This window comes from Moschus berezovskii, chromosome 18, assembly GCF_049115385.1.
Source record: "Moschus berezovskii isolate FMDL1 chromosome 18, NW_MosBer_1.0, whole genome shotgun sequence".
Lineage (NCBI taxonomy): Eukaryota > Metazoa > Chordata > Mammalia > Artiodactyla > Moschidae > Moschus > Moschus berezovskii.
In genome coordinates this window covers 60,824,597-60,837,297 of record NC_142477.1, presented here as the reverse complement: position 1 = coordinate 60,837,297, position 12,701 = coordinate 60,824,597, and the positions used below count along the sequence as shown (strand labels likewise).

Sequence of the window (12,701 nt, the reverse complement as noted above, 5' to 3'; positions counted from 1 at the left end):
AGAATTTTCTTTTTTTCTGAGCCTATTTTAAACATTGAGTTTAAAAAAATGAATCCAACTCTTTCCCCAAGATACTTTTTACTTTTTTTGCAAGGTGGCTATTTCAGTAACATTTGCCATAACACTGTAATGAAATCTGTCAGGAACTGGAAAGATAAGTATTTTACTGTAAGTGAAAAATGGGAGTATGTATGTGCATTTCTGAAAACATTAATGGGAATAGCACCTCAAATGAAAATAATTAAATCAACAAAAGAAATTATTCTTCTTAGGCCAACCCTGGGGACTGAATACTAATGAAAGAAATATCATAGGAGGGAGGAGGCAAGGTGGCAGAATAGAAGGACATGAGCTCACCCTATCTTACAGAAACACCAAAAGTACAACTAACTGCTGAACAACCACATTAAAAAATAAAAAAAGTTGGAATCCACCAAAAAAGATAACCCTACATCCTAAGACAGAAAAAGTTCTGAGCTCCACATCAGGCTTCCAAGCCTAGGAGTCTGGAAACAGGAGGAGGATATCCCAGAGAGTCTGACTTTGAAGGCCAGTAGGGTTTGATCGCAGGAAATCCACAGACTGGGGTTGTGTGTGTACTCGGACATTAAAAAGAGTGAAATAATGCCTTCTGCAGCAATATGGATGAACCTGGAGACTATCACACTAGTGAAGTAAGTCAGACAGAAAGACAAATCTCATATGATATTGCTTACATGCCAAATCTTTAAAAAATGATACAAATGAACTTACAAAACAGAAACAGACTCAGACTTATGGTTACCATGGAGGAAGGGTGGGTTGGCAGGAAGGGCAGACTCCGGGTTTAGGACTAACATGTACACACTGCAATATATTTGAAACAGACAACCAAAAAGGACCTCCTGTATTAGCACAGGGACTCTGCTCAATACTGTGTAGTAACTTAAATGGGAAAAGAATTTGAAAAAGGTTGCACATGTATAACTGAATCACTTTGCTGTACACTGGAAACTAACAAAACACTGCTAATCAACTTCACTCCAATATATATTAAAAAAGAAAAGCAGCATCATATTAAAGAAGTTCTGGTCCTTAAATGAAAAGAGAAACTGAAAGGGTAACTAGAATTTGCTACCTGAAAGAGTGCCGCCTACTAAGACAGAGTCAATACCAAACTATGAAAGAAAAACCTCTCTTCAAAATTCACAGGGCCATTCTTATGAACTCATTTTTTGTGAGGAAGGAAAAAAAATCAGGCAAATGAAAGGTGAGGTATCTTTGGAAAATTTAATTTGGACCATATTTTTCTTTCTTTAGCTGAAAACATCAAATATTTCCATACATTTTGGGCTCCACAACTTACAAAGGGGCAGTGGGTTTCCTGCAGTTACATACTGTACCCAACTTTCTATAGAAAGATCAGACATTTTCCAACCTTGCTTTTGAATATTTTCTTTAAAATGCTTTAAATGTTCTTTATAGTCAATGGCAAGTAGAACATAGTAAGGCTTTTTTTTTTTTCTCCTTTTCTCCGTTTTTGGTACTGCATGTAGGAGGAATAAGGAAGGAAGACTCATCGCATCAGTGTTGGTACCCTGGGGGACTGCTGCTAGGCCCCCCACGGGTACCCCTGCACTAAGGAACCCAAGATGGGTAAGTGCTGAACAGCCTGTCACAGCCATGTCACAGCAGAGGGGGTCTGTGGGCTGTTAGTTCCTTTCAGTGTTCACAGGGCTCCTGGCCTCCAGGAGTAACAAAGGAACTAGGAGCAACCACGACCAGATGTCTCCCACCTGGCACTGCAGTGCCACAGGTTCACTTCTGCGAGCCTTACAATGTGCATTTAAACACTAAATGTAATTAGTGAAAATAACATAAGGAAAAAAAAATCTTTACTAATTCCCATATCAAATTACTAGAATGAAAATAAAAGCATCTGTCTGATAAAACATATCTTCTATGTCAGTTGAGAGCAACTCCCCTGGCAAGATCATCTCAGTAATGTATATCTGTCACTATTTGTATATTTCTGCCTGGTACACACATTTCTTTAATAGAACCACCTGAACAGCTCTGTCACTTTTCAAACTTGTAGTCTCATTAGCTTAAAAAATGTATAAGGCAGCCAAATTTAACTAATTTTGGTTGCAGTAAAACATCTCAGACATTAAACCTTCTTCTTGTCAAGTGTTAAGAGCACATGATTAAAAGGTAACAGTTTCTTCTCTTAACAGGAAACTAAGCAGCTATTGTTGTCAAATCTATCTCTAGTAAACACAGGGCCCCTCATAAATATAAAATTAAATTCTTTTGAGAAATAGGTTTGTGATTTTAGTTATGTAGGATCTACATTTACTCGCTGAATTTTTGTAGTAAAAAAAAGGCGTGGTCTTTGCGTCTCTTTGCTTCTTACACAAGGGATTTCTCCATCGTCCCAGCAGACTTGCACACAAGGTGGCACGCTGGCCTCCTCAGCCACGGCTCACACCCTCAGAAGCCCTGCAGAAACTCCTGCAGCTGGGTGACGATCTCGGTGTCCACCGTCTCCATGAGGGACTGGAAGCCTTGCTCTCCCAGCAGCTCCTGCTGGGCCTTGAGCTTCTCGTAGATGAACTGCTGCAGGGACACGGTGTGCACGGGGTCCTTCAGGGCCAGCTGTGGGACAGAGAGGAGCCACACTGTGTCACAGAGGCAAAACAAGGCCCTTTTACCTGTGAGTGACTCGATTCTTTGTAATTCCTTTCACAGCACCTAAAGTGCCTCTGCCTCCCTTCTTCCAAGGGACTAAAACACGCCTTCCCCGCAGAAAGGGCTGCAAAAGAAAATTTCATTCAGCGAGTCTAACTCAGTCCCCTGGGTCTCTGAGCATGGTCATCTGATTAGCCCAATGCAAAGAACCAAAATCTGGTGAAAAGTACGCTAAAAGAAACAGAATGTGCCAAAGAGCATTTAAACAGTTTTAACATGATTGTCCAGGGTGCCTCATAGGAACAGCAGGGACTTTACTGTGGCAGCTTAGTGAGGCCCTCAGAACTGACAAAGGAGACACTGCCTTGTCCCGGATTGCTATGTTACTTATACACTGTATATTCTCTGGTTAAAAAGAGAAAGAAAAATAATTAGTAAAAATAGATTTTAACAACCCAAATATGTGCTCCTCCTCTTCTGTTGAAGTATTCGAAAAACAAAAGAAATACAATTAAATTAAAAAGAACCCATCCATCCACTTCCTAAAGATAACAATCATGACAGAAAACATTCTGGCCTCTTTGGCCTGTGGCATGCACCTACGTACATATAAATACACAATTAATATTGCTGTTGGCACTTAAAATTATCACACAAAAAACTGTACTCTAATACATTTAAGGATTCTAAATATATTTGTCTTTTTTTTTTTTGGTTATAGGTTGTTGAAGTAATCAGTCTAATTCAAATGCATTTTCTTTTTTTGCAATTTTAACTATAATTTTGCTGAATGATCTTTCATGAATGATGTTCCATGTTACTTTGTATACAGCCTTTCCTCTACATTTCGGATTATTTCTTGAGGATATCTATCACTATTTTAGAAGAATTACTAAAGTACATACATAATTTTAAGACTGTTGATACATACTATCAAGTTGTTTTTCCTATGGTTTGTACAAACTTAAAAGGTACATGAGTTTTCAGCTTGTGACACTGTTAGCACTGGTATCGTCAGTATACACATTACTTAAAATTCAAGAACTGAAAAATAACACATCTTTGCTTTAAGCTGTATATTGCTCTCATTATCAATAATGCTGAACATGTACAAGGCTTTAAGTAAAGTTTCTGTGTGAGAAATTCTCCTTTCTTGCTGAGGCTCAATTCTCTTCTATGCAGATGAAGTAGCTGAATCAGATCTGCTGTTTGAGCAATGTAAGCAGATTTTAAAATAATGACCACAAATAGAAAATGTAACTGAGAGGCAGAGACATAGGAGCCACGAATGTGAAACTGAATCACTTACGTGACCATTCCAGAATTACAGAGTAAATTTATGGCAGGGGTAATTTCAATACTCATTCTTCTGGAAAATGGGTAGAATAAAGAACAGCAAGAACTGACAAGCCTGAAGATATCATTCTACAAAATGTACAGAAACTGAACATTTAAAAATACATGCTCTCCTAAGCAACATGTAATAATGTTCAATATTATTTTAATGACTAGGAAATAGACCTCTTACTAAAGAGGGTGTGAACTTTGTTGAAATATCATGAGTTAACTCCAGCTAAAGCCATCTGCTACAATACGAGTGAAAAGAAACTGAGCTTCAAGCTGATGTTCAAAAAGTCACTCCAATTACTGAAACAAAGCTTAACAGTCTGGTTTAAATGTGGTTTCAATTTGCTAAATGACACTGGAAGCAGTTAGCTTATCACATCTGCACTTAAATTTCAACAGACTAATAAAGAAAGAAAAGAAAACTCAGCAGTGGCCACAGGCCTGGAAAAGGTCAGTTTTCATTCCAATACCAAAGAATGCAATGGCAAAGAATGTTCAAACTACCACACAACTGCACTTATTTCATATGTTAGCAAAGTAATGCTCAAAATTCTTCAAGCTAGGCTTCAACAGTATGTGTACCGAGAACTTTCAGGTGTTCAAGTTGGATTCAGAAAAGGCACAGGAACCAGAGATTGAATTGCCAACATCCATCGAATGATAGAAAAAGCAAGAGAATTCCAGAAAAACATGTACTTCTGCTTCACTGACTACACTAAAGCCTTTGACCGTGTGGATGACAACAAACTGTGGAAAATTCTTAGAGATGGAAGAACCAGACCACCTTACCTGCCTCTTGAGAAACCTGTATGCAAGTCAAGAAGCAACAGTTGGAACCGGACATGGAACAATGGACTGGTTCAAAATTGGGAAAGGGGAATGTCAGGCTATATATTCTCACCCTGCTTATTTAACTTCTATAAAGAGTACATCATGAGAAATGCCAGGCTAGATGAAGCAGAAGCCAGAATCAAGATTGCCGGGAGAAATATCAATAACCTCAGATACACAGATGATACCACCCTTATGGCAGAAATCAAAGAGGAACTAAAGAGCCTCTTGATGAAGGTGAAAAGAGAGAGTGAAAAAGTTGGCTTAAAACTCAACATTCAAAAAACTAAGATAATCGCATCTTCATTTGATGATGGGATCACCAGTCCCATCACTTCATGGCAAATAGATGGGGAAACAACAGAAACAGTGACAGAATTTACTTTCTTGGGCTTCAAAACCGTTGCAGATGGTGACTGCAGCCATGAAATTAAATGATGCTTGTTCCTTGGAAGAAAAGCTATGACAAACATAGACAGCGTATTAAAAAGCAGAAACATTACTTTGCTAACAAAGGTCTGTATAGTAAAAGCTATGGTTTTTCCAGTAGTCATGTATGGATCTGATATTTGGACCTTAAAGAAGGCTGAGCATCAACAGACTGATGGTTTTGAACTGTGGTGTTGAAGAAGACTCTTGAGAGTCCCTTCGAATACAAGGAGATCCAACCTGTCAATCCGAAAGTAAATCATTCCTGAATATTCACTGAAAGGACTGATGCTGAAGCTGAAGATCCAATACTTTGGCCACCTGATACGAAGAGCCAACTCACTAGAAAAGACACTGATGCTGGGAAAGATTGAACGCAGAAGGAGAAGGGGACAACAGAGGATAAGATGGTTGGATGGCATCACCAATTCAATAGACATGAGTTTGAGCAAGCTCCGGGAGATAGTGAAGGACAGGGAAGCCTGACGTGCTGCAGTCCATGGGGTCGCAAAGAGTCCGAACAATAACAAAACCCCACCAGATGTGGCAGAACACTACATCAGTATATTTTTCAAAAGTGTACTGATCAGTCACGAGAAGATTCAAAACATTTATCTGCTTTTTAAGGACAGCTGTGGAGGGAAGAAGGAATTAAAAAATAATAAAAAAAAAACCCATACAGAATCTCTAACTGCAAACCTTGTATGTGTCATGTGTGCTCAGTAGTCATGTCCAACTCTTTGCGGCCCCATGGACTGTAGCTCACCAGGCTCTTCTGTCCACGGGGTTTTCCAGGCAAGAATACTGGAGTGGGTTGCCATTTCCTCCTCCAGAGGATCTTCCTGATCCAGGGATTGAACCTGAGTCTCCTGCATTGCAGGCAGATTCTTTACCACTGAGCCACCTGGGAAGCCCTAACTGTACACCTCAAAGGATCTTTAAAAAAAACAAACAAACAAAAAAAACCCACTATATTTCGTTAATAAAAAATACACATTAGCAAATAAATGTCTATTTTGGCTTGTAGTAGACATTCATTAATCATGGCTATTAATACCTTATTTTGAAGAAATAAAACAGATTGACCAAATGATTCCCTAGAGAAGAATTATCACTGCACATGCACAACAAAATCCAGATATTACTTTTTTGAATGTAATAATGCCTATGTGTGTGTGCACTAAGTCGCTTCAGTAGTGTCCCCCTCTTTTTGACCCTACGGACTCTAGCCCACCAGGCTCCTCTGTCCATGGGATTCTCCAGGCAAGAATACTGGAGGGGGTTGCCATGTCCTCCTCCATGTGATCCTCCCGACCTAGGGGTCGAACCTGCCTCTTCTGCATCCCAGGAAGCTTCTTTATTATTAGAGTCACCTGGAAAGCCCCAAAATGCCTACAGTCACTAAAATTAAGAGACCCTGAAGTCACTAACAACGTTTTTAAAACTATTACTTTTATACAAATAATGTCCACTTAACATAGTTAATCCGATTTAATGTGAAAATACACAGAATGCCTACCATGTTTACCAAGTGGTATGTTCTCTAGAAAATAGTTTTCTAATGTAGTAAGTAAACTGGAACCAGGAAAATGCTGGACATTATACATAAACAAACACAAGGAGGCTCCAAAAGGTGGAGAGAAGGCAGACCAGGGAGCCCAGCACCCAAGGAACAACACAGTGTTGAGTGCTCTTTCTTCTTGCCTAATAAATTCCAGATTTGGGGCTGAAGAAACCAGCAACTGGCAACACCAATGCACACAGAAATCTCCAACAAAATACCTATGAGATCTCTAGCCAAAGGACCAGGAAAGGGACCTCACAGCAAGACAGAAACACTTAGACGATAACTGCTCTACTTCAGACAAGCACCACTGAGTAAACTGTGGCCCACTCACACTGTGCTTTTACAAGGATCCGACCCTCTCCCACGTGTGCGGGAGCCCTTGGGGATCGTGACCTCTCCTTTCTCACCTCAGGAGGTATCAGTGGAGGCTCTGTGGGGAACATGGCCTTCTTCCCCTACCTGGCAGCAACAAAGTGGCACATCTACTTCTCCTGCCAGAACAGGATCAGAAGAAACCAGTTAAAACAGAAGGTTTCAATAAGACTCAGAGTCTCATAACAGAATACTAAAAATTGTCAATTTTCAATAGAAATCACTCATAACACCAACCAAAAGGAGAGGTCTTGGCCGAGAGGGAAGTGGGTTTAATTATAAAAGGGTTCCAAATCTTGATTCATTAATTTCAACATTCTGGCTGTGAAGTTATAGTTTTACAAGATGTCATCACTGGAGGACATGAACAGTAACAGTTTATAAACTAGGGAGATCATTAATCTGGCAACCTCAATGAACAAGAATACACTGGGAGGCAAGGAGTTAACTTCTAAAGATGAATGATCAAAATAGTTTGGCACCTATAAGCCCAAATTTAAACAAATTATTCATAGAAGAATCTTACAAAATCAAATTATTTATTCTTCTTTCCCAAACATATTCTAAAAGGTGTGATTACCTTTGCTGAGATGCACAAATGTGAGGAGATGAAAACCTGCTACAAGGAAAACAAAGGTATCAATATTGAGGTTCAACTGACAACATGGAAATATTGGGAACAATGAGAAGAAACAGAACTATTAAAAATCTGAACCAGACAAGATGCAATATGTGGTATTCTGGATTGAATCCTGCAACTAAGAGTATGAGTGGAAATCTGGTGAAATTTAAATAAAGTCTGGAGTTTAGTTAATAGTTTCTCAGCTTTGATAAATGTACAATGGTAATGTAAGATGTTGACTTTAGGGAAAACTGGGTGAAGGGTGCATGAGAATACTCTGTACTATCTTTGTTACTTTTCTGTAAACCTAAAACTATTCCCGTGGTCATGTATGGATGTGAGAGCTGGACTGTGAAGAAGGTTGATCGCCGAAGAATTGATGCTTTTGAACTGTGGTGTTGGAGAAGACTCTTGAGAGTCCCTTGTACCACAAGGAGATCCAACCAGTCCATTCTAAGGGAGATCAATCCTGGGTGTTCACTGGAAAGACTGATGCTAAAGCTGAAACTGCAATACTTTGGCCACCTCATGCGACGAGTTGACTCACTGGAAAAGACTCTGATGCTGGGAAAGGTTGGGGGCGGGAGAAGGGGACGACCGAGAATGAGATGGCTGGATGGCATCACTGACTCTGTGGACATGAGTTTGAGTGAACTCCGGGAGTTGGTGATGGACAGGGAGGCCTGGCGTGCTGTGATTCATGGGGTCGTGGAGAGTCGGACACGACTGAGCGACAGAATTGAACTGAAAACTATTCCAAACTAAAAAGACTACCTTCATGCCAGTACCATACCATTTTAATTACTGTGGCCTTGTAATATATTTTGAAATCAGGGCATGTGATGCCTCCAGCTTTGTTCTTTTTCAAGACTGTCTTGGCTGACCATTCAAGGTCTTTTATGGTTCTATATGAATTTTAGAATTGTGTTTTTCATTTCTGTAAAAACTGCCATTGACATTTTGATAGGAATTGCACTGAATCTGTAAACTGCTTCAGGTAATACAGACCTCTTCACAATATTAAGCCTCCCAATCCATAAACATGGATATCTATTTGTGTTTTTAAATTCTTTTATGAATACTTTATAGTTTTTGGCATACAAGTCTTTCATTTCTTTAGTTAAGTTTATGCCTAAGTATTTGATACGTTTTGAGGCTACTGTAAATTTTTAATTTCTTGATTTTTTTCTTAATTTCTAAACTTTTTTCTAAATTTCTTAGTTTTCTTAATTTCCTTTTTACTATAGTCGTTCAGTCGTCTCTGACTCTTTGCGACCCCACGGGCTGTAGCCTACCAGGCTCTTCCATCCATGGGATTTTCCAGGCAAGAGTACTGGAGTGGGGTGCCATTTCCTTCTCCAGAGGATCTTCCCAACCCAGGAATCGAAGCCAGGTCTCCCACATTGTAGGCAGACGCTTTACCGTCTGAGCCACTAGGGAAGTTCAGCTGGAGCAATTAAGCAAGAAAAAGAAATTAAAGGCATACAAATTGAAATGATAGAAGTAAAACTGTTCATACTTGCAGATGACATGATCTTATATAGAGAAAGCCCTGAAGACACTGTTAAGGAAAATACTAGACCTAACAAATGAATTTAGTAAAGTTGCAGGATACAAAATCAATGTGCTCTTAATTTCCTTTTTAGATAATTATTAGCATATAGAAAACACACTGAATTTCTGCACATTGATACAAAATCAATGTGCTCTTAATTTCCTTTTTAGATAATTATTAGCATATAGAAAACACACTGAATTTCTGCACATTGATTTTGTATCCTGCAACTTTACTAAATTCATTTGTTAGGTCTAGTATTTTTCTTAACAGTGTCTTCAGGGCTTTCTCTATATAAGATCATGTCATCTGCAAGTATGAACAGTTTTACTTCTATCATTTCAATTTGTATGCCTTTAATTTCTTTTTCTTGCTTAATTGCTCCAGCTAGGATTTCCAGTACTATGGAGAATAGACAGAGCAATGGAAAAGAATAGAGAGATCAGAAATAAATCTACACATATATAGTTACCTACCCATCTTCAATAAGGGTTCGAAGAATGCATAGTGGGAAAAGGATAGTCTCTTCAACTAAGTGTGTTGGGAAACTGTATGCTGCTGCTGCTGCTGCTAAGTCACTTCAGTCGTGACCGACTCTATGTGACCCCATAGATGGAAGCCCACCAGGCTCCCCCATCCCTGGGATTCTCCAGGCAAGAACACTGGAGTGGGTTGCCATTTCCTTCTCCAATGTGTGAAAGTGAAAAGTGAAAGTGAAGTCGCTCAGTCGTCTCCGACCCTTAGCGACCCCACGGACTGCAGCCTACCAGGCTCCTCCATCCCTGGGATTTTCTAGGCAAGAGTACTGGAGTGGTTTGCCATTGCCTTCTCCGGGGAAACTGTATATCCATATCTAAAACTTTTACCTTATACCACACACAAAAGTCAACTCAAAATTAAAGACTTAAACATAAGACCTCAAACTGCAAAATGCCTATAATATAGGGGAAAATCTGTATGCCTCTGGCATTGGCAATGATTTCATGGATATGATACCAAGAAACACAGGCAACAAAATAAAAAACACGGAAACTATGTCCAACAAAAATTTAATTTTAAAAGTTATTTAAAAATACAGATTTAGACTAAAAAATACTCTCCTCTGTGGATATATGGTTTGGGGACAAACTGCTGTAGAAGCCTGAATTAGTTGACAAAATGTTCATTATATTCACAGAATGTCTAATCAGCAAGACTGGCAAGTTCATTTTCAAAACGACAAAAACTGACAACCTTAGTCTCTGAGTCCCATCCAAAGCTGACTCTTCTCGAGCTAACGGCATCAGTAGATGCCACTAGACTACAGACTTCCAATGTCCTGGTTTTGTTCTTTCTGTTGCTTCCAAATGCCTAACCCCCATTCTTGCCCTTCAAGAAAGCACATGATAATTTAAGAAATAGTTTCATTAAAATGTTTATAAGATTAGGAAACTTATAACATTTTTCAGTTATTAGCAGAAGATAACTAGCCAGAATCTCCTGACTCCAAGGTAATGCCTAAAAAATGAAGTGTTAATAACCTGACTCACTTCAAAAGTACATTCACTGGACTTTAATAAGGAAGTAGTTCAATTGCCTGGTATTGAAATTATTACTCTAAGACAGAATGGTTCTGGTTGAACTGTATAAAGGTCCTTCTGTTGGTTAAAAAAAAAAATAAGGTCTTTCTGTTGGTAATGATAGCTTTCTGATAAAACAACAACTGACCCTACGGGTGTTTAGTCTCTAAAGTTGGTACAAGATTTTTAGCTCCTGTGGTGCTACTTACCAAGATGTATGTGTATTTCATGGGATTTTTATTCCTTAAAACTAAAAAACATTCCACTGCATTAATCTTCAGTTTCAACCAGCATGAATTCAGTACAGCTGAATCCTTTATTTTTCTTAGGTTATATGGCATATTCGCTCATTGTTCACTTTTCTCCATAAACCTTATGATAATGTTTCAGAAATTATTCACAGTTACATTTTTTCATATAATATTTTGCTAAAGAGAAAAAGTTTCCTACCTTAGAGAAAAATACAGAGGATCTTTTTAAAGAATAATACACTTCCTATTAAATCTCACAGATTAAACACACTGGCTATGCAATAGGACAAAAATCTTAAGAGAAAAATTTGCCTGCAACGAGGTATTTAACCATGTGGCCTTTAAAAATTCTTTAGTTTGATCTTTGTTTAAAGTTATCTTCTTTTTTGACCTTTGATTGTTTCACTAAAAGGTAACTCAATTTCTAAAATATATCTAAATAATTTAAAATTTCTAAAATCTCTTAGGATATAAATTCTCCTCGTTTTGTGGCTTAACAAAGAGTTTGAGGCCTATAGATAAGGCCTGCAGATACCAACCAGAACCCACTTCATTAATGATGCTTGGCAATGCAAATATAGTCACTAATTACACCCAGAGTGAAGCCCAAATTCCAAGGGAGTGACCTGATGCTTTTACTTTATTCTATTTTTAAATTTATTTTTATTTTAATCACTGTTATGGTTGCTCCTTTAAGAATTTACTTTACAATTTTTATCTGATGAGCTTGTAAGTAAAGGAACTATCTTACTCTGCTATGTCTAGAAAGAATGGGATGGAGGCTTGTTTTATTCTATTATACCTTTCCTTATAAGGTACATCAAATCTTTTACAAAGTAAGTTTGAGAGAAATGCACAATTTAAAAAATGAGCCAAGTATTTCAAGCCCAGCTCTGAGGAACAGAACATCTACTTATTTCTTTACATCTGTCTTGGTATGGAATGTTCTCCATCAGAGCAATTAAATAGAAATCAAAATATTTATATTATTTATATTATTTTATTTATATTACTATTTATATTACTAAATTCCAACCACAAGCAAGGCATATGCTAGGAACAGGCTAGGCCCTTCACTCACAATAAAAAATCCTAGGAAGCAAGGGAATCTTCAGCAACACAACCAAAAATCCTGAAAGAATGGTGGTTCGATGTGCTTGGCAGCACTGGGAACAATCTGAGAAACTTTTTAAAATGCTGATGTCAAGGTCTTACTTCTGATGCTGATTGCAGCCATGAAATTAAAAGACGCTTACTCCTTGGAAGGAAAGTTATGACCAACCTAGACAGCATATTAAAAAGCAGAGACATTACTTGCCATCCAAGGTCCATCTAGTCAAGGCTATGGTTTATCAAGTGGTCATGTATGGATGTGAGAGTTGGACTGTGAAGAAAGCTGATTGCCAAAGAATTGATGCTTTTGAACTGTGGTGTTGGAGAAGACTCTTGAGAGTCCCTTGGACTGCAAGGAGATCCAACCAGTCCATTCTAAAGGAGA

The 12,701-nt window shown here is 38.4% G+C and overlaps 1 protein-coding gene across 3 annotated transcripts in view; it reads right to left on the bottom strand.

Moving 5' to 3' along the window:
- Positions 1-1,255: 1,255 nt before the first annotated feature.
- The window catches only part of IPO11 (importin 11), a 203,585-nt gene continuing 192,139 nt past the window's right edge, over positions 1,256-12,701 (bottom strand). For 2 of the 3 annotated variants that reach the window (XM_088827722.1, XM_055422006.2), the window contains one exon: positions 1,256-2,637. In XM_088827722.1, the coding sequence (XP_088683848.1) occupies positions 2,473-2,637 (165 nt within the window). In that variant the 3' untranslated portion in view covers positions 1,256-2,472. The remainder of the gene's footprint in view (positions 2,638-12,701) is intronic. The other variant, XR_016035238.1, reaches the window with a different exon arrangement.